The following is a 27084-nucleotide window of genomic DNA, read 5'->3' as shown; positions in this document are numbered from 1 at the left end:
GATACAATGTACTTCGAAGACTCTAGGGAAAAAGTGGAAGGGGTTGAGAAATAAAATACTACACATTGGGTAGAATGTACACTGCTCAGGTGCACCAAAATCTCAGAAATCACCACTAAAGGACTTATCCATGTGATGAAACACCACCAGTTCCCCAAAAACCTACTGAAATAAAAATACATACATACATATATACATACATACATACACTTTATAAGTTGTATGTAAAGGAAACTGTTTGGGGATACTATACATTAATTCAATATATAAGCCAAAAGGTAAAAAAGTTAGCTATAAGATAAATTCTGAAGAACTAAAAAAAAGATTTTTAAAAACTATATAATAATCCATTGTCTATTGCTGCATTGTAAATTACCCTCAAACTTGGCAATTTAAAAAACAAATATTTCTTATTTCACAATTTCCATGGTCAGGAATATAGGAACGGCTTGGTTGGGTGGTTCTGGCTCCAGGTTCTTTACGAAGTTGTGGTCATGATGTAAGCCAAGGCTTCAGTAAGGTGGAGGATGTGCCTTCAAGGTGGCTTACGCATACACCTCACTTTCTGCCTGACTTTCCCTTGTCCCATTGATGTAGGTGAAAACCTGTTTTCACATATTTGAATCTAGAAATTCTGTTCTAAAATTACAAACTCTTAAAAAAGTGGATCTCATGGAGGTACAGAGTAGAATGGTAGTTAGCAGGGGCTGGAAAGGGGATGGGGGAGGGAGGGATAAAGAGAAGTTGGTTAATGAATACAAATATACCATTCAAAGGAATAAATTTTAGTATCTGACAGTACAGTGGGGAAACTGTAGTTAACAATAATTTATTGTATATTTCAAAATAGCTTGAAGACAAGAATTGTAGTGTTCCCAATACAAAGAAAAATGTTTGAGGTGATAGATATTCCAATTACCCTGATTTGATCTTTAAACACTGTATACATGTATCAAAATATCACATGTACCCCAAAGATATGTACAACTATATCAATAAAAATATAAAAATAAAGTAACAAAAGTTATTTTGCATGATTTTAATAAGTACCAAGGGAATTTGAAAGAAGATTCTACATTTTTGTTGTTAGAATTTGCTAATATTTGTTCATTTAGGAAAATTATATAATTAAAAACACCACTTGTATTTGATTTTCCTATCCAATATACATATTTCCCCTGCACTTAAAGCTGCTACATTCACAGTGATACCACCTGTACGTATGAGCACTTGACTTCTCACATCTCTTCCAGTTTGGTCACATTTGAGCATTTGCATATTGATGTGCATACTGTTTAATTATAAATTACTTTCTTTTTATTATTTCTCATTTATATTACATAGGATATTTTATTGACTTTTTAAAGGAAATAGTGTGGCTGAAATGTGTTATCTGTGACTATTATTTCAAGATTGTACAAGGAGCATTGTAAACTATTATAAAAAAGGATGTGTTGGGTATGATGTGCTTGAGAATGACTGTCATACAAACTGGTGATGTTATGGCTCCTCTTAATGACCTTGTATAAGAAGTCCTTGACACTGCTCTTTACACTAGAACAGATCTGTCCAGGAGAAACATAAAGTGAATTACATTTATATGGTTAAATTTTATGATAGCTACATTTAAGAGCATAAAAGGAAACAGATGAAAATAAATTTAATAATAACTTAATAATACATTTTATTTACTTAAATATAACAAAATATTTCAAATGTGACCAATATAAAAATTAAGATATTCTTCTTTGTTGTTGTTTATAATGTCTTTAAAATATGATGTGTATTTTTCATTTACAGTATGTTCCAATTTGGAGAAGCCATTTCAAGTGCTGAATACACACATGGATAGTGACTACCATGTTGGACAGCATAGTTTGGGATATTTCATGAATAGAAAAATTCCAAGAAAGGGATTAAAATGTCAGAAGCTCCTTAACTTATTAACAGGGACAAAATGATAGCTGCTGCCCATCTCCTTTTTTCCTCTTTTTTGTAGCTTTTAGCTCAAAGTCTTTATGTTCCAATTCAAACACAGACCATCTGCAGCACAACTTGTGCGCCAGAAGCTGTGTAGAGAGGTGTAGCAGCAGCTCGGTAAACACAACCACCTGCCACAGTTCAAAACTAGAAAGTCAAGTATTCTTCTCTTGACCCTTCCATCTTCATCTCCCTCTCCTTTATCCCCAGACACTCAGATCCATCCCAATCAGATATGACCCCTCTCCCCCTGCCACAAGTATGAAGCTTTTCTCCCCAAATGGCAAAAGCTCCAAAATTGCCTGTCATCTCTTTTCCTACGTTATGAGCATTTTGCTGATCCTTATTTAGCTGATGTCCTTGTTTTCCCCCTGTTAACAAGCTCATTCCTGCTCTATCCTTTTGCAGAAAGCATTATTGCCTTTCTAGTTTGGTGGCAAAAACCACAGGCTATAGAAAGCAAGTAACACACCTGAGTTCATACCTTGTTTATCTCACTTAAAGCTGTGTGATTTTGAGTAGTAAATTAAACTCTGAGCTGCAGCTATCTATACCATTCAGGTGAAAGTAACACCTACCTTTTAGGCTTGCTGTGAGACTCAGCTGAGACAATGGGTATAATCAAGTTAGCACAGCATCTGTCACATTGTGAGCAATTAATAAATGAAAGCTCTTATTACTATACTATTTCCTCAATCTATAAATCCTTCCCTACTTCCAGCCACATGTCCAAATCCTAATCATTTTTTAAAGTCTTTCTCAAGTCTCACCTGTTCTCTAAACCTTCTACAAACTTTATTCTCCCCTTTTCTTGTATTTCTTGAGAACTCTGATATAAACTCACATTGATAAGACTTCTAGTGTGGGACACATAGTGATCATTTAGTAAATCCTTTAGTTAATTAATTGATGATGAAAAAGGGAAAGAAAACAATAGCAGACGCTGGGGATACCTGACCCTGCTTCCCCTTGACCCAATTGAGTTTTTTTGTAGCTGTGGTGGGCAGTTTTACAATTCCTACTGACAGACATGTTTCACACTGCTCTGCAGAAGCTTCCCAGTGGGATGGAGCCCCAGCTGCCCACAACAGTATTCCACTCATTCACAGGCACTTGATTGGCTTTGCTCCCTTCCGTCTCATCTCTCTCATACCCACTTAAGCTTCCTGGAATCACCTCCTAGATAAACCATCTGCATCAAAGTTCTTGTCTTGGATTTCACTTTTGGGGAAACCCAAATAAGACAAGAACTAATATTACTGAGTCCATATTTTATGCAAAGCACCATGTTAGTCACACTGCTTTCATTATCTTCTTTTATATTCTCAACATTCTTGTGGGATTGGGTATTATTATACTCATTCTGTAGTAACAAATTAGAAAGTCAAAACTCAAAATAATTAAGTGACTCACTCAGGGAAAATCTAGCAATCCAAATGCTTTGGGTGCCCATTTCTGAATTAATAATTGTATAGAAAAAAAGAAAAAGACATTTTAGAATAAAGCTTTAAAAACATATTACTGAAAAAATAGGTAAAATAAATATTTTTCTTAGATTTAGCCAAAACATGACAAACTAAGATATAGAAGCAGAATGTAATAATATACGGTCTGGAGGCATCATACATTGAACACTTTGTTATTTAAATGCCTTATTTGTAGTCCACTTTCTTTATTCTGGGAAATAGAGACGGGAAGATATGGCAGCTGAGAGCTACCCGAATGAGTCAGATTTAATAAGATGGTATTAGAAGATGAAACCAATTTGGCCTCTATGACATTGGAGAAAGAATTAGACAAAGGGGACTTTTGTGAGTGCTTAGATACTAAAAAGAAAGGCTTAGATTAATGAGAAAAATTATTGAGAAAAATTTTTCTTCCATATTAAAATTCTCATTCAGAATTGATTTTTTTAAATCTTCCCAAGTCACACAGGCCATATACATAAGAGTGATTGAATTATAACGTGAAATGTCAAATCCAATAAATGTGGGGAAGGAGATAGCTGGGCAAATGTTAAAGGAAACAAAGGACAAAGAGATACGTTTCCATATTCAGAGGCAAGCATTAGATGACCTGAGTGCATTTTCCGGATTTTTAGGAATTGTTATCAGTTAAATTGGAGAAGTTAGAAATATTCAACTAAAATTAGAAAGCATTTCCTAATTGACCTGATGTATGTTACTCTCTCTGGTCCTATGGTCTGTCAAATTAATTTTATAATTCTTAAAAAATAAGGGTGATGTGTTTGAGCCCATCGTCTTCATAGAAAATCAAGTCCTTTGTTTTCATGAAGTTTGAGATCACTTGATACTTCTATTAAGCTCTGAGATTGTCAGACAAAACTTAGGGTAAGTCTTTATTGCATATTGCCTCCGCAGTTGCTATTGTTTGCCTTTATAATGTCACACAAAATCATAAAGAATTAGTAAATTTGAATTGGGCATTATAGTTTCATTCCTTTGAATTTTTTAATGGTTTCCACTTATGCATAACCCAAAAGTATTACATCATATTATTTACTGTAAATGTATTAGGTCTGCTATGAAGTCATTTAGTTTTGAACCCTAGAAAAAGTGACTTCAGCCAACTGAGCTTTTATAATGTGCCCTCTAATTCACATTTTAATAAATGCCATTTTCTAAGTGCATTACCTCATGTTTTGGCTACAACCCAGCTGAATCCTGAGAGAATAAGAGAAATGTGCTTTCTGACTGGTTCATCCATATTTTATTTTACTTTTCATTAAGAAATTATTCTTTGAAGAAAATCAATAATCTGTGACTGAGGGGAGAGGTTAGTGTGTTGCAGTGGTGCATTCTAATATCTCAAAGCAAACTGCCTTTAGACGGCTTTTGCTGATAGCATTTTTGTCCTTTCTTGTTCCTGCAGCCTGGGTACATGGGGACCCCAGAAGAGCAGCTTATCCTACAGACAGCCAGGGCCACTTTTGTGGCCAGAAGGGCACCCCCAATGAGTGAGTATGGCCACCTTTGCTTTGTGTGATTTTACTGTCTAAACTGGAACCTAGATATCACTTTTACAGTAATTCTACTAGACTTCTTAAGAAGATTTAAATTCATAAAGGAGGCCTTCCCTCCCCTTTGTCTAACAGATAGCAATAAGCAGTTGGGAAGTTTTATATTATATGACTTAAGATGTCAGTGTTATGCAGCATATTATTAGAATGCATGAAGACTCTACTTATAAAAATATAGTTATAATGAATAGATTGGACCAATGATTTTATCAGAAGCTATATTTTAAAATGCCTTATAAATGGGCTATTAGAAGATTGAGGCATGACCAGTTAGAACGGCAATCATTAAAAAGGAAACAACAGGTGCTGGAGAGGATGTGGAGAAATAGGAACACTTTTACATGGTTGGTGGGACTGTAAACTAGTTCAATCATTGTGGAAGACAGTGTGGTGATTCCTCAAGGATTTAGAACTAGAAATACCATTTGACCCAGCCATCCCATTACTAAGTATATACCCAAAGGTATATAAATCATGATGCCATAAAGACACATGCTGCTATAAAGACCTATGTTTATTGTGGCACTATTTACAATAGCAAAGACTTGGAACCAACCCAAATGTTCATCAATGATAGACTGGATTAAGAAAATGTGGCACATATACACCATGGAATAGTATGCAGCCATAAAAAAGGATGAGTTCATGTCCCTTGTAGTGACATGGATGCAGCTGGAAACCATCATTCTGAGCAAACTATTGCAAGGATAGAAAACCAAACACCGCATATTCTCACTCATAAGTGGGAATTGAACAATAAGAACACTTCAACACAGGAAGGGGAACATCGCATACTGGGGCCTATCATGGGGTGGGGTAGAGGGGAGGGATAGCATTAGGAGATATACCTAATGTAAATGATGAGTTAATGGGTACAGCACACCAACATGCACATGTATACATATGTAACAAACCTGCACATTGTGCACATGTACCCTAGAACTTAAAGTATAATAAAAAAAAAAACTATAAAATTAAAAAAAAAATAAAGAAGATGATTGAGGTGTGAGTAGCTGCTACAAATCTTGACAGTCCAGTTGTTAGGATTATTTTTGTCACAGTGTCTACTGATAAATCATTCCACCTTTCGAAGTGAGGGGCACACCCAGAAAGTCTTCAATGCTTGGTATTCTTTTCCAGGCAACTTGGCTGCTGTGGGCAATGTCCCTGGGTAGCTGAAACAAACAAGGAAGAATGTTCCATCAAATTTCTTTCTAATGGTAACCATAACAGAAGTTTTCATTTCTGAAAGCACGTTGTCTGTCTTTCTAACCTAAGAAAATAAACCACATACACAAGCAACCTTCCATGAATCTCACATTTTTAGAAAAGCTTCCCTCTTCTCTCACTGGTTCATTTCTCTGTGGAAACCTGGAGTGGTTGCTGGGTCTTCTGGTTCTTCAAAACCAATTCAGTTTCTATGAAATCTGGCTTTAGATGGTTTAAAAAAAAAAAAAAAAAAAAAAAACCCAAAGTAGCCACACCCTCACTTCCAACAACAACAACAAAAAAACATAGCTAAGGACACTTCAGTTATGTTGTCTATGCTGCCCACTTGCAACTATGGAGCATATTATTCCAAGAGATATACAGATTTTAAAAATAGATGCTCAGTAATTTTTTTAATTGACAACAAAAAAAAGTCTAAAATCAGATGAATTCACACCTGAGTTTTACCAGATATTCAAAGAATTGGTACTGATCCTACTAAAACTATTCCAAAAGATAGAAAAAGAGGGGCTACTCCTAAATCATTCTATGAAGGCAGTATCATCCTAATATTAAAACCAGGAAAGAACATAACAAAAATGAAAGCTATACACCAATATCCTTAATGAACATAGATGCAAACATTCTTAACAAAATACTAGGTAACTGAATCCAACAAGACATCAATAAGATAATACATCATGATATCATGATCAAGTGAATTTCATACCAGGGATGTAGGGATGGTTTAACATACACAAGTTAATAAATGTGATACATCACATAAACAGAATTAAAAACAAAAATCATATGATCATCTCAATAGATGCAGAAAAAGTATTTGATAAAATCTAGCATTGCTTTCTGATGAAAGCCCTCAACAAAAGGGAATAGAAGGGACTTACCTCAAAATAATAAAAGGCATCTGTGACAAACCCACAGCTAACATCATACTAAATGGGAAAAAGTTGAAAGCATTCCCCCCTGAGAACTAGAAAAAAAGACAAGGATGTCCACATGCAACACTTCTATTCAACATAGCCCTGGAAGTCCTAGTCAGAGCAATCTGCCAAGAAAAGAAATAAAGGGCAAGTTGGAAAAGAGGAAGTCAAACTGTCACTGTTTGCTGATAATACGATCATGTAGCTAGTATACTCTAAAGACTAATCCAAAAGGCTCCTAGACCTGATAAATGAATTCACTAAAGGCTTGGGTTACAAAATCAATGTACACAAATTAGTAGCATTGCTATCAATCAACAATGACCAAGCTGAGAATCCAATCAAGAACTGAATCCCTTTTAGAACATCTGCAAAAAATAAAATAAAATAAAATTCCTAGGAACACACTTAACCAAGGATGTGAAAGATCTCTACAAGGAAAACTACAAAACACTGCTGAAAGAAATCATAGATAACACAAACAAATGGAAACACATCCTATGCTCATGGATGGGTAGAATTAATATTGTGAAAATGACCATACTGTCAAAAGCAATCTACAAATTCAATGCAATTCCCATCCACCATGATTCCTCACAGAACTAGAAAAAAAATCCTAAAATTCATGTGGAATAAAAAAGAACCCACATAGCCAAAGCAAGACTATGCAAGAACAAATCTGGAGACATCTCATTACCTGACTTCAAACTATCCTTTAAGGTCATAGACACCAAAACAGCATGGTACTGGCATAAAAATAGGCACATAGACCAATGGAACAGAATAGAGAACCCAGAAATAAAGCCAAATACTTCACACCCAACTGATCTTTGACAAAGCATACAAAAACATAAATTGGGGAAAGGACATCCTGTTCAATAAATGGTTCTGGGAAAACTGGCAAGCCACATGTAGAAGAAGGAAATTGGATCCTCATCTCTCACTTAATACAAAAATCAACTCAAGATGGAGCAAAAACTTAAATCTAAGACCTGAAACCCTAAAACTTCTAGAAGAAAACATTGGAAAAACTCTTCTGGATATTGATTTAGGCAAAGAATTCATGACTAAGACCCAAAAACAAAGCAACAAAAACAAAAATAAAGAAATGGGACCTAAAAAAACCTTCTGCTTAGCAAAATAAATAAGCAGAGTAAATAGACAACCCAAAGAACAGGAGAAAGTATTTGCAAACTATGCATCTGACAAAGGACAAGTGTCCATAATCTACAAGGAACTCAAACAAATCAGGAAGAAAAATACAAACAATCCCATCAGAAGTGGGCTAAGGACATGCATAGACATTTCTCAACAGAAAATATACAAATAGCCAACAAACGTATGAAAAAATGCTCAACACACTAATCATCAGGGAAATGCAAATTAAAACCATAATGAGATACCACCTTACTACTACAAGAATGGCCATAATTAAAAAGTCAAAAAACAATAGATGTTGGCATGGATGTGGTGAAAAGGGAACATTTTTACACAGTTGGTGGGAATGTAAATTAGTACAACCAGTATGGAAAACAGTATGGAATTTCCTTAAAGAACTAAAGGTAGATTTACCATTTGATTCAGCAATCCCATTACTGGATATCTACCCACAGGAAAAGAAGTCATTATGTAAAAAAGACACATGCACACACATGTTTACAGCAGCACAGTTCACAGTTGCAAGGATATGGAACCAAAATAAGTGCCTGTAAACCAACAAGTGGATAAAGAAAATCTTGTATGTATACACAATGGAATACTACTCAGCCATAAAAAGGAATAAAATAATGCCTTTTGCAGCAACTTGAATGGAGCTGGAAGCCATTTTTCTAAGTGGAGTAACTCAGGAGTAGAAAGCCAAATACTGTATGTTCTTACTTATAACTGAGAGTTAAGCTATGAGGACACACACACACACACACACACAAACATACAGAGTGATATAATGGACTTAGGGGACTCAAGGGTGAGGAGACTATGAGAAGGTGAGAGATAAAAGAAAACATATTGAGTACAGTGTATACTACTCAAGTGATAGGTGAACTAAAATCTCAGAATTCACCACCAAAGAATTCATCCATGGAACCAAATCCATCTGTATCCAAAAAAACTATTGACATTTTTAAAAATAATTTTTAAATGCAAATACAAAATGAAAAAAACAGATCTAGAAAATGGTTAACAAAATTCATGTAATAGAATTATCACAATCAAGAAAACCTAGAAATTTAAGGAGTGGGGCAAATTCCTAATCAGGTCAGGGTAAATGTATAGGGGACTAGTTGACTCCTCGTGCCTGTTAGAGACTACTGGGCTAAATTTTGATCCAGGGAAGTAATTCTTATTTTAACTTCAGTAACTCAGAAAAATTGTAGACATTGCCCACAAAACCTTTGCAACCTTCACACTATGAAGGACAAAGAGAGTACCAAGTGGTAAAAGAAACCATACAAATCTCTAAATCTCTAGTTCTTTATGACAGTTTATTTTTAAAAGGGCATTTGTAACAATAAGTTTTCCAGACCTAAGCCAATGACCCACTTATGTCAAACAAAAATGTGACAGCACAGATTTCAGTACAAAATGATCTTTCAAAGAAAATCTTCGCTTAACACACACATGTTCATTAAAGTATTATTCAAAATAAGAATATATTGGAAACTACACAGATATTCAACAACATGTGAATGATAGTAAATTATGGCCCATCAATTTTAATGAAATATAATGGAGTCATTGAAAATCATGTTCAAATGTTCAACAGTTGATTCTGTTGATTTTCCCTTACAGTTTCTGGGGTCTGAGTTATCATTGCCCTTCTCCCCATGAAAATAACATTCTCCAATATTTCTCTAGTATTTGGATGACTTCCTTCTTATATTTAAATTTCTAATCTCCTAGAAATTTATTTTTGTATATAGACTGAAGTGGAAATCAAACTTCCCAAATTTCTGAGTTAATTATTTCAGAATAGTTTGTTGAATAATATACCCATTTCCTCTCTGATTTCTAAAAAAAACCCTAAATAATAAATTTGTGTATTTGTTTCTGAATCCTGTAACATGCTCTAATGTACATTTTTAAGTGTCATGATTGTTCTAATTCTTATGATAAATATGTATTAATTTAAAATTTTAATAAATTGCTCTAAATTTTATTTGTACTTTCAGTAGTAAGTAAAATATTTACAAAAATGTAAGATTCTAGTCAATATTACAAATTTTAAAGCATAAGTTTTATTGTATAAAATGGTGTATTAGTCCATTTTCACACTGCTGATAAAGGCATACCTGAGACTGGATAATATATAAAGAAAAGGGGGCTTAATGGACTTACAGTTCCACATGGTTGGGGAGGCCTCACAATCATGGCAGAAGGCAAAAGGCACGTCTTACATGGTGGCAGACAAGAGAGAATGAGAACCAAGTAATTCTGCTTATGGAACCATCAGATCTCGTGAGATTTATTCACTAACAGGAGAACTGCATAGGGGAAACCAATCGCATGATTCAACTATCTCCCACCAGTTCCCTCCCACAACATGTGGGAATCATGGTAGCTATAATTCAAGTGAGATTTAGGTGGGGATACAGCCAAACCATATCAAATGGTATCAAGGAAAAATATTGGAGTAACTACATCATAATAGCAATATTATTATAACTGTTTAACTATCATAAAGCCAGAAAGAAATAAATCCTATTAAAAATATGAATTTTGAATATGATAAAGATGGATTTCAAGTCAGTAGCAGAAAGATGAATTATTAAATAAATGGTATTGAATTAACTGAAATACTATTCATAAAAATAAAATAAAATTGGATATTTATCTTATATCTTACACCAAAATAAATACTAAAGCATTGATGATTTTTGCATATAAAATATAAAAATATAAAAGTAACAGAAGAAAATGCAAGGGTATATTTATAGATTATGGGGTTAAGAAACCTTTTCTAAACATAACACCAAAACCAGAAAACAGAAATTTTGAAGAATTCCAACACATAAATACACCTTAACTCATTGGAAACAAAGTTAAAAGATAAATGGAAATCTAGGAAAAACAAATGTTTTCAACATATGTATCTGACCAAATGTATCAACACCTTTTTTATATGAGCTATTCTTCAAAATCAAAAAGAAAAAAATGATCATCCAGTGTGAAAGTAGGTAAAAGTCATAAATAGGAAATCATATAATGGCCAATAATGATAAAAATATAGTTCAAGTACAGTTAAAAAAAGAGATGCAAATTAATTAAAATATTACTTTTGTCTTATAGCTTGTCAAGTAAATTTAAAAAGATTAAAATTTCTGGTGTTGGCCAGAGTGAGAAGAAAAAATCGCCTCATTTTCTACTGGCACTAGTGTAATATGATATTTAACAGATTTTATAAAATATTTACTGAACATATATGTTCTTTTTGATTCAGCAGTTTTCGTCCTAGAAACTCATCTAGTGGAAATTTGCATAGATTTCCTAATGTTACAGGCACTATGTAATAATAATAATAAAATGAAATAACCTCAATGTCTCTCAGTAGGAGATTGATTAAATGAATTATGGTATAGTCAATTATAAAATACCATGTAATCATTAATTATTGGGTAGAGATATATTTATTGGCAAGGAAATGTGCCTGTGGTATATTGTTAATTCAAGAAATCAAGTTATTAAAATGGCATGTGTAGTATAATTTCATTTTGTGGGTATGTTTGTACACTTGTGTACTTTATATTCACATATATGAAAACATATGCAAGAAAAAAGTCTGAGTGGATATACATATGCTTACAGTAATTATTTTCAATTATGAGATTATATTTTTATTTTTATTCTCATATTTCTGAGCCCCTATTATATCCTAGACAGTTTTCTAAAGGCTGAGGTTATAGTAAAAACAATGAACAAGCTACCTGTCCTCATGAAGCCTACATTTAAGTTAAAGGGAGATTCTCAATAAAAATGTAAATAACAAGATAGCTTCAAATAGTGATCAATGTTATGAAGAAAAAAAAACAAAGCGGATGGCCTAATGGAGAATGATTGGTGTGCAATCGGAGGTAGTTACTTTGTAGTTATGGGGTTAGGGAAGCACTTTCATGAGGAGGTGACTTCTGAACTAAGATGTGAAGAATAGGAAGACACCAGCCTTTCAAAAACCCTGGGAAAGGCACTTGAAACCAGAGGCAATAAGTGCAAACGTCCTGAGGCATGAGTGACCTTTTGATACTCCAGGACTAGGACTAGAAGGAAGCCAGGAGGCTGAAATATAGCCAATAAAGAGGGTGGTGGAATGAGCAGATGTCTGAGAAACAGGTGGAAGTCATATTTTCTGTGTCCTATGGACTCTGATAAACTATTTGGATTATTTATCAGTGCAGAGAAGGACATAGAAAGGTGTTCAGCAAGAGTGACCCAATCCATTTTACATTTTTAAAAGAACATTCTTGCTGCTTCCTTATACCTTCTTGAACTGTTTCAGTGGTTCACAATAAGCATGTATGCAGAAAAATATTAAGCATTTTTTCATTTAAAAATTAGGCAGCTAGGGTGGCTTATGCCTGTAATCCTAGCACTTTGGGAAGCTGAGGCGAACCAATCACTTGAGCCCAGAAGTTCAAGACCAGCCTGGGAAAAATGGTGAAAGCCTGTCTCTACCAAAAAAAAAAAAAAAAATTAAAATTAAAATTAAAAAAAAATTAGCTGAGGATGATGGAGTTCCTATAGTCCCAGCTACTCGGGAGGCTGAGATGGGAGGATGGCTTGAGCTCAGGAGATGGAGGTTACAGTGAGCTGAGATTGCACCACTGCACTCCAGCCTGGACAACAGAGCCAGACCTTGTCTGAGTTTGAAAAAATAAAAAATAATGGCAGATATCATAGAATTATGACAGATAATTATGAGTATTTTTATTTTCTTGTATGTTTATATGCATTGCAAGTTTCTATCAAAAATGTGTATTAGTTTTATATTCCCCCAATTTTCCAAAATTAAAGCATTTAAAAGAGAAATAAATATGCTGAGACAATAGATTGTCTTCCTAATTAAAGCCCCTTTAAAATTAAAAAAAAAAAAATGAACATTTTCTCAAAAGAATATGTACCCTGGAGTCAAATTCCGACTTTACCTCCTTATAGCATTGATCCATGGGCATGGAACACAACCTACCTCAGTCTTAATTTCCTGGTAATGAAGCAAAAATGAAACGAGAGAACAGTCATGTAGGAGAAGCATGCATTGGCCTTCTATTTATAAAGCACTTTCATATTGTTGAGGTCCTCCAATGGGCCAGTCACTATGCAATATACTAGAGCAAATAAGACACAGATTTCTTCTTCAAGAATCTCTTGGTCTTCAGAGATAAAGTCAAGAAAGCTATGGATTCAATCTATTGTGTTCGGTGCAGTGTGCTATCTTAAGTCTAAAGTATAGTGCTGACAATCTCATCTGAAGCAGCCACACTCACCTTCACCCTTCCTTTTCCTAGTCTCTGGCACAAGATCTTGATTTACTCTCTTAGATACTTATCACTGACTGAATTTATCTTGGTTATTACTTGGTTAGCTTTGTTTATCTTCTTGGGCTGGGCCCAAAGTTCTCTGAGATCAGGGCCATTCTCTGCCTTTTTCACTGTAGTATCTTCAGAACCTACAGCATTGTCTGGCATTACAATATGTGCTCAGTAAATTCATTGTTAAATGAATGAGAAAAAAGGGATAACACAGATAAGAATGATTTGCTCCCAAAGTGGAGGTCAGCTTAAAGATCTGATCAGGTCCTCAACAACACTAAGTAAGTCTGACTATTATTACTATCATTTGGAAATTTAGAAAACTAAAATTCAGAAAGGTTAAAATACTTGTTAAGTTTCAACTGTCTATTAAATAGCAAAGGTAGCACATTCTAACCCTAAATCTTGTGCTGTTTAGGCTACACACAGTTGCAGTGAACTTGCCTTTCCATTTTACTTGTTTAATCCAGGCCTAAAAATCTTAAACATAGCATCATTAAAAGTATCATTACATGTTCTAAAACACCACAAATAAATGTGTGTGTGTGTGTGTGTGTGTGTGTGTGTGTGTGTGTGTGTGTGTGTGTGTGTATTTCTATGCCAAAATGAAATGCGTCTATGTTAGGATGTGTAAGAAATTTAGGCAGCTCTAAAATAGGGTAACTTACTTGTTAGACTTTAACAATTGTCATGATGTATTTAAGCAATCCTTTGATTCCCAACTCTGGAAGACATTCCTTAATAACTGAGCCCAAAGTCCATGTTTAGAGGTGGTGTGATATTTGAGATGTAGCTTTTGGCCTTTTGTGCTTTATCTAACCAAAAAGACTCTAGGAGAAACACCAGGGGTTTTTTAAGTGTCAAAAGAGATGAAACAGCGACTTCAAAGGAAAACGGAGTGCTTTGTTGTTGTGTGTAACTTTCTCTGCCTCTTGAGCTCTGGGAAAGTTGTTCATGACACTTAGGTACAGACCTTTTCTTTGAGATTTCCACACACAAAAAAGCAAGAACTTGATTGATTTTTGATGCCACCTACTGGCTACTACAAAAACTTCAGCTTGTAAAGGTTGTGCTAAAATTACTTTGAACATTGATGCAGCCCCATTACCAAGACTGAAATACCTGGCCCCATGAGGTTAAGATAAGAAAACAAAAGATTAAGGGGACAATGCTCTTCTATGTAAGATTTTTTAAAATTGATATGTAATATTTGTACCTTTCTATGGGGTTCGTGTGATATTTTGTTACATGCATAAAATGTGTAATGTTCAAGTCAGGGTATTTAGTGTATTCGTCACCCAAGTATTTATCATTTCCATGTGTTAAGAACATTTCAAGTCCTGTCTCCTAACTACTTTGAAATATACAATACATTGTTGCTACCTATAGTCATCTTTCCATGCTATGGAACATTAAAATGTATTCCTTCTATCTAATTGTATGTTTGTACCCATTAACCATTAACCCATTAATCAGCTTCTCTTCACTCCGCAGCCCCTGCCCCAGTCACATAAGCTTTCAGTTTGCTAGTATTCTGTTGAGAATTTTTGCATCTATGTTTATCAGGGATATTGCTCTGTAGTGTGTTTGTTTGTTTGTTTGTTTTTATGTCCTTGTCTGACTTTGGTATCAGAGCAATGCTGGCCTCATAGAATGACTTAAAAAGAATTCTCTCCTCTCCAGTTTTCTGGAGTAGTTTGAAGAGAAGTGGTTTTCATTCTTCTCTGTAAGTTTGGTAGAATTCAGCAGTGAAACCATTTGGTCCTGAACTTTTCTTTGTTTGGAAAATTTGTATCCTTGATCCAATCTCATTACTTGTTATTGGTCTGTTTGGTTTTTCTATGTCTTGATTCAACCTTGGTAGGTTGTATGTGTCCATGAATTTATCCATTTTTCTAGTTGGTTTGTGTATAGTTTTTTCATAACAGTCTCTGATAGCATTTTTCATTTCTGTGGTATCAGTTGTAATGTCTCTTCTTTTATTTCTGATTTTATTTATTTGGATCTTCTCTCTTTTTTCTTGGTTAGCCTAGCTAGTAGTTTATCAATTTTATTTTTTTTCAATAAAAACTTTGTTTCATTGTTTCCACTGTTTTTTAGTCTCTATTTTGTTCTCCTCTCATTTTTATTTATTTACTTCTACTAATTTTGGGTTGGTTTGTTCTTGCTTTTCTTTTTTTTTTTTTTTTTTTTTTTTTTTTTTATTATTATACTTTAAGTTCTAGGGTACATGTGCATAACGTGCAGGTTTGTTACATATGTATACTTATGCCATGTTGGTGTGCTGCACCCATCAACTCGTCAGCACCCATCAATTCATCATTTATATCATGTATAACTCCCCAATGCAATCCCTCCCTCCTCCCCCCTCCCCATGATAGACCCCAGTGTGTGATGTTCCCCTTCCCGAGTCCAAGTGATCTCATTGTTCAGTTCCCACCTATGAGTGAGAACATGCGGTGTTTGGTTTTCTCTTCTTGTGATAGTTTGCTAAGAATGATGGTTTCCAGCTGCATCCATGTCCCTACAAAGGACGCAAACTCATCCTTTTTTATGGCTGCATAGTATTCCATGGTGTATATGTGCCACATTTTCTTAATCCAGTCTGTCACAAATGGACATTTGGGTTGATTCCAAGTCTTTGCTATTGTGAATAGTGCCGCAATAAACATACGTGTGCATGTGTCTTTGTAGTAGACTAATTTATAATCCTTTGGGTATATACCCAGTAGTGGGATGGCTGGGTCATATGGTACATCTAGTTCTAGATCCTTGAGGAATTGCCATACTGTTTTCCATAATGGTTGAACTAGTTTACAATCCCACCAACAGTGTAAAAGTGTTCCTATTTCTCCACATCCTCTCCAACACCTCTTGTTTCCTGACTTCTTAATGATTGCCATTCTAACTGGTGTGAGATGGTATCTCATTGTGGTTTTGATTTGCATTTCTCTGATGGCCAGTGATGATGAGCATTTTTTCATGTGTCTGTTGGCTGTATGAATATCTTCTTTTGAGAAATGTCTGTTCATATCCTTTCCCCACTTTTTGATGGGGTTGTTTGTTTTTTTCTCGTATATTTGTTTGAGTTCTTTGTAGATTCTGGATATTAGCCCTTTGTCAGATGAGTAGGTTGCAAAAATTTTCTCCCATTCTGTAGGTTGCCTGTTCACTCTGATGGTAGTTTCTTTTGCTGTGCAAAAGCTCTTTAGTTTAATTAGATCCCATTTGTCAATTTTGGCTTTTGCTGCCGTTGCTTTTGGTGTTTTAGACATGAAGTCCTTGCCCATGCCTATGTCCTGAATGGTACTACCTAGATTTTCTTCTAGGGTTTTGATGGTATTAGGTCTAACATTTAAGTCTCTAATCCATCTTGAATTAATCTTCGTATAAGGGGTAAGGAAAGGATCCAGTTTCAGCTTTCTACTTATGGCTAGCCAATTTTCCCAGCACCATTTATTAAATAGGGAATCCTTTCCCCATTTCTTGTTTCTCTCAGGTTTGTCAAAGATCAGATGGCTGTAGATGTGCGGTATTATTTCTGAGGACTCTGTTCTGTTCCATTGGTCTATATCTCTGTTTTGGTACCAGTACCATGCTGTTTTGGTTACTGTAGCCTTGTAGTATAGTTTGAAGTCAGGTAGCGTGACGCCTCCAGCTTTGTCCTTTTGACTTAGGATTGTCTTGGCAATGCGGGCTCTTTTTTGGTTCCATATGAACTTTAAAGCAGTTTTTTCCAATTCTGTGAAGAAAGTCATTGGTAGCTTGATGGGGATGGCATTGAATCTATAAATAACCTTGGGGAGTATGGCCATTTTCACGATATTGATTCTTCCTATCCATGAGCATGGTATGTTCTTCCATTTGTTTGTGTCCTCTTTGATTTCACTGAGCAGTGGTTTGTAGTTCTCCTTGAAGAGGTCCTTTACATCCCTTGTAAGCTGGATTCCTAGGTATTTTATTCTCTTTGAGGCAATTGTGAATGGAAGTTCATTCCTGATTTGGCTCTCTGCTTGTCTGTTGCTGGTGTATAAGAATGCTTGTGATTTTTGCACATTAATTTTGTATCCTGAGACTTTGCTGAAGTTGCTTATCAGCTTAAGGAGATTTTGGGCTGAGACGATGGGGTTTTCTAAATATACAATCATGTCATCTGCAAACAGGGACAATTTGACTTCTTCTTTTCCTAACTGGATACCCTTGATTTCTTTCTCTTGCCTGATTGCCCTAGCCAGAACTTCCAACACTATGTTGAATAGGAGTGGTGAGAGAGGGCATCCCTGTCTTGTGCCAGTTTTCAAAGGGAATTTTTCCAGTTTTTGCCCATTCAGTATGATATTAGCTGTGGGTTTGTCATAAATAGCTCTTATTATTTTGAGGTACGTTCCATCAATACCGAATTTATTGAGCGTTTTTAGCATGAAGGGCTGTTGAATTTTGTCAAAAGCCTTTTCTGCATCTATTGAGACAATCATGTGGTTCTTGTCTTTGGTTCTGTTTATATGCTGGATTACGTTTATTGATTTGCGAATGTTGAACCAGCCTTGCATCCCAGGGATGAAGCCCACTTGATCATGGTGGATAAGCTTTTTGATGTGCTGCTGAATCCGGTTTGCCAGTATTTTATTGAGGATTTTTGCATCAATGTTCATCAGGGATATTGGTCTAAAATTCTCTTTTTTTGTTGTGTCTCTGCCAGGCTTTGGTATCAGGATGATGTTGGCCTCATAAAATGAGTTAGGGAGGATTCCCTCTTTTTCTATTGATTGGAATAGTTTCAGAAGGAATGGTACCAGCTCCTCCTTGTACCTCTGGTAGAATTCAGCTGTGAATCCATCTGGTCCTGGACTTTTTTTGGTGGGTAGGCTATTAATTGTTGCCTCAATTTCAGAGCCTGCTATTGGTCTATTCAGGGATTCAACTTCTTCCTGGTTTAGCCTTGGGAGAGTGTAAGTGTCCAGGAAATTATCCATTTCTTCTAGATTTTCTAGTTGATTTGCGTAGAGGCGTTTATAGTATTCTCTGATGGTAGTTTGTATTTCTGTGGGGTCAGTGGTGATATCCCCTTTATCATTTTTTATTGCATCTATTTGATTCCTCTCTCTTTTTTTCTTTATTAGCCTTGCTAGCGGTCTGTCAATTTTGTTGATCTTTTCAAAAAACCAACTCCTGGATTCATTGATTTTTTGGAGGGTTTTTTGTGTCTCTATCTCCTTCAGTTCTGCTCTGATCTTAGTTATTTCTTGCCTTCTGCTAGCTTTTGAATGTGATTGCTCTTGCCTCTCTAGTTCTTTTAATTGTGATGTTAGAGTGTCAATTTTAGATCTTTCCTGCTTTCTCTTGTGGGCATTTAGTGCTATAAATTTCCCTCTACACACTGCTTTAAATGTGTCCCAGAGATTCTGGTATGTTGTATCTTTGTTCTCATTGGTTTCAAAGAACATCTTTATTTCCGCTTTCATTTCGTTATGTACCCAGTAGTCATTCAGGAGCAGGTTGTTCAGTTTCCATGTAGTTGAGCGGTTTTGATTGAGTTTCTTAGTCCTGAGTTCTAGTTTGATTGCACTGTGGTCTGAGAGACAGTTTGTTATAATTTCTGTTCTTTTACATTTGCTGAGGAGTACTTTACTTCCAATTATGTGGTCAATTTTGGAATAAGTGCGATGTGGTGCTGAGAAGAATGTATATTCTGTTGATTTGGGGTGGAGAGTTCTATAGATGTCTATTAGGTCCGCTTGGTGCAGAGATGAGTTCAATTCCTGGATATCCTTGTTAACTTTCTGTCTCGTTGATCTGTCTAATGTTGACAGCGGAGTGTTGAAGTCTCCCATTATTATTGTATGGGAGTCTAAGTCTCTTTGTAAGTCTCTAAGGACTTGCTTTATGAATCTGGGTGCTCCTGTATTGGGTGCATATATATTTAGGAGAGTTAGCTCTTCCTGTTGAATTGATCCCTTTACCATTATGTAATGGCCTTCTTTGTCTCTTTTGATCTTTGATGGTTTAAAGTCTGTTTTATCAGAGACTAGGATTGCAACCCCTGCTTTTTTTTGTTCTCCATTTGCTTGGTAGATCTTCCTCCATCCCTTTATTTTGAGCCTATGTATGTCTCTGCATGTGAGATGGGTCTCCTGAATACAGCAGACTGATGGGTCTTGACTCTTTATCCAGTTTGCCAGTCTGTGTCTTTTAATTGGAGCATTTAGTCCATTAACATTTAAGGTTAATATTGTTATGTGTGAACTTGATCCTGCCATTATGATATTAACTGGTTATTTTGCTCGTTAGTTGATGCAGTTTCTTCCTAGCCTCGATGGTCTTTACATTTTGCCAAGTTTTTGCGATGGCTGGTACCGGTTGTTCCTTTCCATGTTTAGGGCTTCCTTCAGGGTCTCTTGTAAGGCAGGCCTGGTGGTGACAAAATCTCTAAGCATTTGCTTATCTGTAAAGGATTTTATTTCTCCTTCACTTATGAAACTTAGTTTGGCTGGATATGAAATTCTGGGTTTAAAATTCTTTTCTTTAAGAACGTTGAATATTGGCCCCCACTCTCTTCTGGCTTGTAGAGTTTCTGTCGAGAGATCTGCTGTTAGTCTGATGGGCTTCCCTTTGTGGGTGACCCGACCTTTCTCTCTGGCTGCCCTTAAGATTTTTTCCTTCATTTCAACTTTGGTGAATCTGGCAATTATGTGTCTTGGAGTTGCTCTTCTGGAGGAGTATCTTTGTGGCGTTCTCTGTATTTCCTGAATTTGAATGTTGGCCTGCCCTACTAGGTTGGGGAAGTTCTCCTGGATGATATCCTGAAGAGTGTTTTCCAACTTGGTTCCATTTTCCCCCTCACTTTCAGGCACCCCAATCAGACGTAGATTTGGTCTTTTTACGTAATCCCATACTTCTTGCAGGCTTTGCTCATTTCTTTTTCTTCTTTTTTCTTTTGGTTTCTCTTCTCGCTTCATTTCATTCATTTGATCTTCAATCGCTGATACTCTTTCTTCCAGTTGATCGAGTCGGTTACTGAAGCTTGTGCATTTGTCACGTATTTCTCGTGTCATGGTTTTCATCTCTGTCATTTCGTTTATGATCTTCTCTGCATTAATGAGTCTAGCTGTCAATTCTTCCACTCTTTTTTCAAGATTTTTAGTTTCTTTGCGCTGGGTACGTAATTCCTCCTTTAGCTCTGATAAGTTTGATGGACTGAAGCCTTCTTCTCTCCTCTCGTCCAAGTCATTCTCTGACCAGCTTTGATCCGTTGCTGGTGATGGGCTGCGCTCCTTTGCAGGGGGAGATGCGCTCTTATTTTTTGAATTTCCAGCTTTTCTGCCCTGCTTCTTCCCCATCTTTGTGGTTTTATCTGTCTCTGGTCTTTGATGGTGGTGACGAACTGATGGGGTTTTGGTATAGGTGTCCTTCCTGTTTGATAGTTTTCCTTCTGACAGTCAGAAGGACTCTCTGTTGGTCTGTTGGAGATTGCTTAAGGTCCACTCCAGACCCTGTTTGCCTGGGTATCAGCAGCAGAGGTTGCCGAAGATAGAATATTGCTGAACAGCGAGTGTACCTGTCTGATTCTTCCTTTGGAAGTGTCCTCTCAGGGGTGTACTCCACCCTGTGAGGTGTGGGGTGTCAGACTGCCCCTAGTGGGGGATTTCTCCCAGCTAGGCTACTCAGGGGTCAGGGACACACCTGAGCAGGCAGTCTGTCCGTTCTCAGATCTCAACCTCCGCGTTGGGAGATCCGCGGCTCTCCCCAAAGCTGTCAGACAGAGTCGTTCGCGTCTGCACCGGCTCCCGCTACTTCCCCTGTTGGTCTTCAGCTGTGCGCTGTCCCCAGAGGTGGAGACTACAGAGACAGGCAGGTTTCCTTGAGCTGCTGTGAGCTCCACCCAGTTCAAGCTTCCCAGCGGCTTTGTTTACCTACTTAAGCCTCAGCAATGGCGGGCGCCCCTCCCCCAGCCTCGCTGCTGCCTTGCGGATAGATCGCGGCAGACTGCTGTGTTAGCAGTGAGGGAGGCTTCGTGGGCGTGGGACCCTCCCGGCCAGGTGTGGGATATATTCTCCTGGAATGCCTGTATGCTTACAGCGCAGTATTGGGGTGGGAGTTACCCGATTTTCCAGGTGTTGTGTGTCTCAGTTCCCCTGGCTAGGAAAACGGATCCCCTTCCCCCTTGCGCTTCCAGGTGAGGCGATGCCTCGCCCTGCTTCAGCTCTCGCTGGTCAGGCTGCAGCAGCTGACCAGCACCGATTGTCCGGCACTCCCTAGTGAGATGACCCCAGTACCTCAGTTGAAAATGCAGAAATCACCGGTCTTCTGTGTCGCTCGCGCTGGGAGTTGGAGACTGGAGTTGTTCCTATTCGGCCATCTTGCTCCGCCCCCCCTGATGATTGTTCTGTTCTTGCTTTTCTAGTTCCTTGAGGTGCATTGTTAGATTGTTAGATTGTATGTTTTTATGATGTAGGTGTTTATTGCCATAAATTTTCCTGTTAGCAGAGCTTTTGCTCTATTCCATCAGTTTTGGTACATTGTGTTTTAATTTTCATTTGTTTCAAACATTTTTTAAATTTCCTCCTAATTTCTTTCTTGACCTAACAGTCATTTAGAAGCATGTTATTTAATTTCCATGTATTTATAGTTTCCCAAGCGCTTCTCATTACTGATTTCTAATTGTATTCTATTGTGGTCTAAGAAGAAACTTGATATGATTTTAATTTTTAATAATCACACAAGTTGGCCTTGGGTGGCAGCTGCAAACAGAATAATCTTTCTCAGGGAACTTTTAGATGTGTGGTGGCCCTGCCACTGGGCGCATTGGGATCTATGCCAATGGCTTGCACTTTGGCCTTGGTGAGAGCAGCCAGCAGCAGCACATGGCTGCAGGTAGGGGATGTCAGTGGGGACTCCAGGAATGTGGAGATATGAGTTGTTGAGCCCTAGGACAGGATGCAGTATGGTATGTTCCAGGCTCTGAAAATGGTGCCTTGCTATTCCCTTTTTTTTATTTTAATACTTTAAGTTCTGGGGTACATTTGCAGAACATGCAGGTTTGTTACATAGGTATACACATGCCATGGTGGTTTGCTGTGCCCATCAACCTGTCATCTACACTAGGTATTTCTCCTAAGGCTATCCCTCCCCTAACCCCCCACCGCCCAACAGGCCCTGGTGTGTGATGTTCCTCTCCCTGTGTCCATGTGTGCTCATTGTTCAACTTCCACTTATGAGTGAGAGCATGCGGTGTTTGTTTTTCTGTTCTTGTTGTAGTTTACTGAGAATGATGGTTTCCAGCTTCATCCATGTCCATACAAAGGACATGAACTCATCCTGTTTTATGGCTGCATAGTATTCCATGGTATATATGTGACACATTTTCTTTATCCAGCCTGCCATTGATGGGCATTTGAGTGGGTTCCAAGTCTTTGCTATCGTGATCAGTGCTGCAATAAACATACATATACATGTATTTTTATAGTAGAATGATTTATAATCTTTTGGGTATATACCCAGTAATCGGATTGCTGGGTCAAATGGTATTTCTAGTTCTAGATCCTTGAGGAATCGCCACACTGTCTTCCACAATGGTTGAACTAATTTACACTCCTACCAACAGTGTAAAAGTGTTCCTGTTTCTCCACATCCTCTCCAGCATCTGTTGCTTCCTGACTTTTTAATGACCATCATTCTAACTGGCATGAGATGGTATCTCATTGTGGTTTTGATTTGCATTTCTCTAATGACAAGTGATGATGAGCTTTTTTTCGTATGTTTGTTGGCTGCATAAATTTCTTCTTTTGAGAAGTGTCTGTTCATATCCTTTGCCCACTTTTTGATGGGGTTGTTTTCTTCTTGTAAATGTATTTAAGTTCTTTGTAGATTCTGGATATTAGCCCTTTGTCGGATGGGTAGATTACAAAAATATTCTCCCATTCTGTAGGTTGCCTGTTCACTCTGATGATAGCTTCTTTTGCTGTGCAAAAGTTCTTTAGTTTAATTATATCCCATTTGTCAATGCATCGATCTCGATCTCACTGGGAGCTGCAGATCAGAGCTGTTCCTGTTGGGCCATCTTGCCAGCTGTCTTGCTATTTCTTCTTAGACCTCAGGGAGGGGTGCGAGACCCAGTAGAAGTTTCTCTTTGGAGCAATACTATTATGCAGTCTCCAGGCAATTTCCTATGTTAGTCTCAGGGCCTGAGTGGGTCAAGGGGCTCGCCCATGGCTAGAATTGCAGGAGTTTGTGTTGGGAATGTGGACCGCTAGGGGTCTGTCACCCTTTTCCTGCATTGGAAAGCCTCTCTAGGTTCCCAGCTGATCCTGGCTGAGCATGCCTTCTCTCTTCACTCTCCTTCTATGCCTTAGGTCTTTCCTGTCACTTTGCTGTTGAATTCTAGCATTCTCGCTTAGGTGATCTATTCAAAGTGTGATTATATACTTGCTATTTTGGTTCTTCTTTGTAGTGAAGGTGGATACTATATGCCTCTCATCAGCCATTTTGAAGTGCTTCCCATTTAAGCCTTGCATTCAATTCAGCAGCCGTGTGAAGCAATAGCAACTTAGTTTTCAATCCACTGACCTCTGACAAAATGGCAAGGGTGTCTTACAAATCTCTTTGATTGGACTTACTACTAGCTTCCACACAAAATTAGGTTTAAGGTTTAAAATTTGAATCAAAATAATATGTGCATGTGAAAACAAACAAAATAGCAATGAAGAGTTTATAATAAAAGTAATGGTCTCTCATCCTAGGACTCCTCACCCACACTTTCCTTTTGCTGGGACAATCTCTTCTCTCTCTGGTTTTAGTTCTTCCGGCAGTTTGTTTTTACAGAACTTTAAATAATAAGCTTATTTTATTTCATGCTTATTAAGTTTAGATAATATCCACTGACAGACTGCTATGGGAAATGAAGATTTCCAACTCATATACATTATCTTTTTTACTGATCCCTTTCACCCATGTTTGGTAGTTAAATTACTACTTTTAGATTTCCTTGTGGTTACTTTTATGACTTTAAATAGTATGCAATACCTCTACTTCTTGTTCTACTAACTTTCATCAGTGTCTCAGCTCATCTTTATGTAAGAGGATATTATCCCTCCTACCCTTCTGTTCACCTTTTCTTTCCCTTTCACCTTTTACTTTCTGGAAATACATTTTCTGCAAATACCATTTTACATGATCAAATTTGTCACCATTTATGTTCAGTTCTGGAATTTCAACAGAATCTGGCATGTTCTATTCGTAGGTTGGTTCCAGAATTTGAAAATGATTTTAAAAACTTTTGCTTTGTCATAACTGTGCAAACCGTATTCACTGTCAGGCCATTGCTTTCTTATTTGTACCATGTCCTTGATATCAAAGCCAAATCTCACACTTCATTAGCAGCATAGGATCATCTCACATTTCAGTTTGCTTCAACATAGTGACTTCCTAGCATAATTTTTTCTTTGCCCACAAGGTTTTTCTTGGATAGTCTTCATTAGGACAATGTGTTTTTCTGCCGTCTCAATCATACTGTTTTTCAGAGGCCCCCCTTTTCTCTGAAGATCTACCTTGCAGAGCTGCTGTCCTTTTCCTTTACTCAGGACCTGGTAAATTGTAGGCCTATTGCATAGCTTTAATTCTGGGGCTTCTCTACCTTGTTAAATTGTCTTTTTCTAGAGTTATCAGCTTTATGAAACAAAAGCACAGAATGCCCAGTTAATTTAATTTCATACAAATAATAATTTTTAGTATAAGTATGTGAATTTATTGTTTCCTATATCCCAAGGCTGCCTCTCTTTCTGTTGACCCTCCTTTTTTCATGGAGAATATTCTCAATTACATTCCTAAGAAAAGAAAGCATGAGAAATAAACTTGCTGAGTTCCTGAGTCTTTTTTGTCTCTTCGTCTTTTCTTTTCTCTTTTTATATTTGATTGATGGTATAGCTGTAGAAGTGTAGCTTGAAAAATAATTCCCTTCAGAAATGTGAAGACATTACTTCATTATTTTTGGCATCCAACATGTCTAATGCCAGTATAATTCACATATATCATGATAAGTTTTTTCCTTTTAGAAAGTACTTAAAATCATTTCTTTATTCTTAGTGGTCTGAAATCTCACAATTTGATAGAGGCCTTTTTAATTCTTTCTTTGAGTCCTTAGTAAGTCCCTTAATCCTGAAGAACTATGACTCTCATCAGCTCTGGACAATTTTCTTTTGTTATTTCTTTGTGATTTTTATCCCTTCCATGTTTTCAGTTGTCTTTCTGGAACTATTGGTCATACCTTGGATTTCCCGGATTAGTCTCAGTGCCTCTTCTTTTTTTCCTTTTATTTTTTATCTCTGACTTTTTGTTCTGTAGTTTAGAATTTCTTAATTGTTTCCAGCTCTTCTTTTGATTCTTTTTTATTTTGGCAATTCTATTTTAATCTTTATAAGCCCTTCTTGTTCTCCAATTATTCTTTTACAATAACATCACGTTTTCATTTTGTGAATAATCTGCTTAAATTTCTCTAAATATGTTAGAAGTTTTAAAGTTCCCTCCTGTACCCTTAATTATTTTAATAATTTAATTTTTGTTTGTTTAGTTTTTCTCTTTTATATTTTGATTCCTAATATATGCCTGATGTTACATAATTATCCATTACTAAAGAAAAAAGGACTGGGTGGTTTGGGTGGATTTGCTTTGCTGCTGTGTTAGTCGGTCATCTTACCAAAGAGGCCTCTGCACCATGTGGGGTGACAGGGCTGTGTTGACTGTCATATGCCATTACAGCATGAATTGGTAGGAAGCTGGATGTCAGGCACTGGCTTTCAAAATGCCATAAAACAAGCTTGTGCAACCCACGGCTCACAGGCTCCGTGTGGCCCAGCATGGTGTTCAGTGCAGCCCAACACAAAAATCATAAACTTTCTTAAAATATTATGAGAATTTTTTTTTTTTTTTTTTTTTTTGCAATTTCAGTTTTAGCTCATCAGCTATTTTCTGGAAGCTGGAATTCTAAGCATAGAGGTCTGGGAGACAGACAGTGGTTCTGATTTGCACTGCAAATCTGTATAGAAACTTTCAATTAATCTCTCTGCTTTGGCTACATTTCTCACTCTCAACTCAGTCTAGCATGTTTCATGATTTCTAACAGGCAAATTCTGTCCCACCCTCCCTGTACCCCTGTATGGTGCATTCGTTGTTCAGCACACTTCAGTATTCATCCCATGTTCCAAATATTGCTGAACTCTCCTATACAATTGTGAGTAAATCACATCATCCACATTCTTAGCTTGTATGTTGAGGTTTATTCATTTATTGATACTTTTACTATTTTATTCCGATGAGTCTCAGGAAAGAAGAGAGATAGGCTTAAATGCCTGGTACATCATCTTGAACTAGTAGTTTGCTATTGTTTCTATTTTATTTCTTG

General features: G+C 36.8%; 1 protein-coding gene across 1 annotated transcript in view; it reads left to right on the top strand.

The window, feature by feature from the left end:
- SLC44A5 (solute carrier family 44 member 5) overlaps window positions 1-27084 on the top strand; it is a 406025-nt gene that overhangs the window by 332698 nt on the left and 46243 nt on the right. Inside the window, exon 6 of the mRNA XM_030942323.1 lies at window positions 4873-4957. Coding sequence (XP_030798183.1) covers window positions 4873-4957 — 85 coding nt within the window. The remainder of the gene's footprint in view (window positions 1-4872; window positions 4958-27084) is intronic.

The sequence above is a fragment of the Rhinopithecus roxellana genome, chromosome 12, assembly GCF_007565055.1.
Source record: "Rhinopithecus roxellana isolate Shanxi Qingling chromosome 12, ASM756505v1, whole genome shotgun sequence".
NCBI lineage: Eukaryota > Metazoa > Chordata > Mammalia > Primates > Cercopithecidae > Rhinopithecus > Rhinopithecus roxellana.
This window is presented reverse-complemented; position numbering and strand designations above follow the sequence as displayed.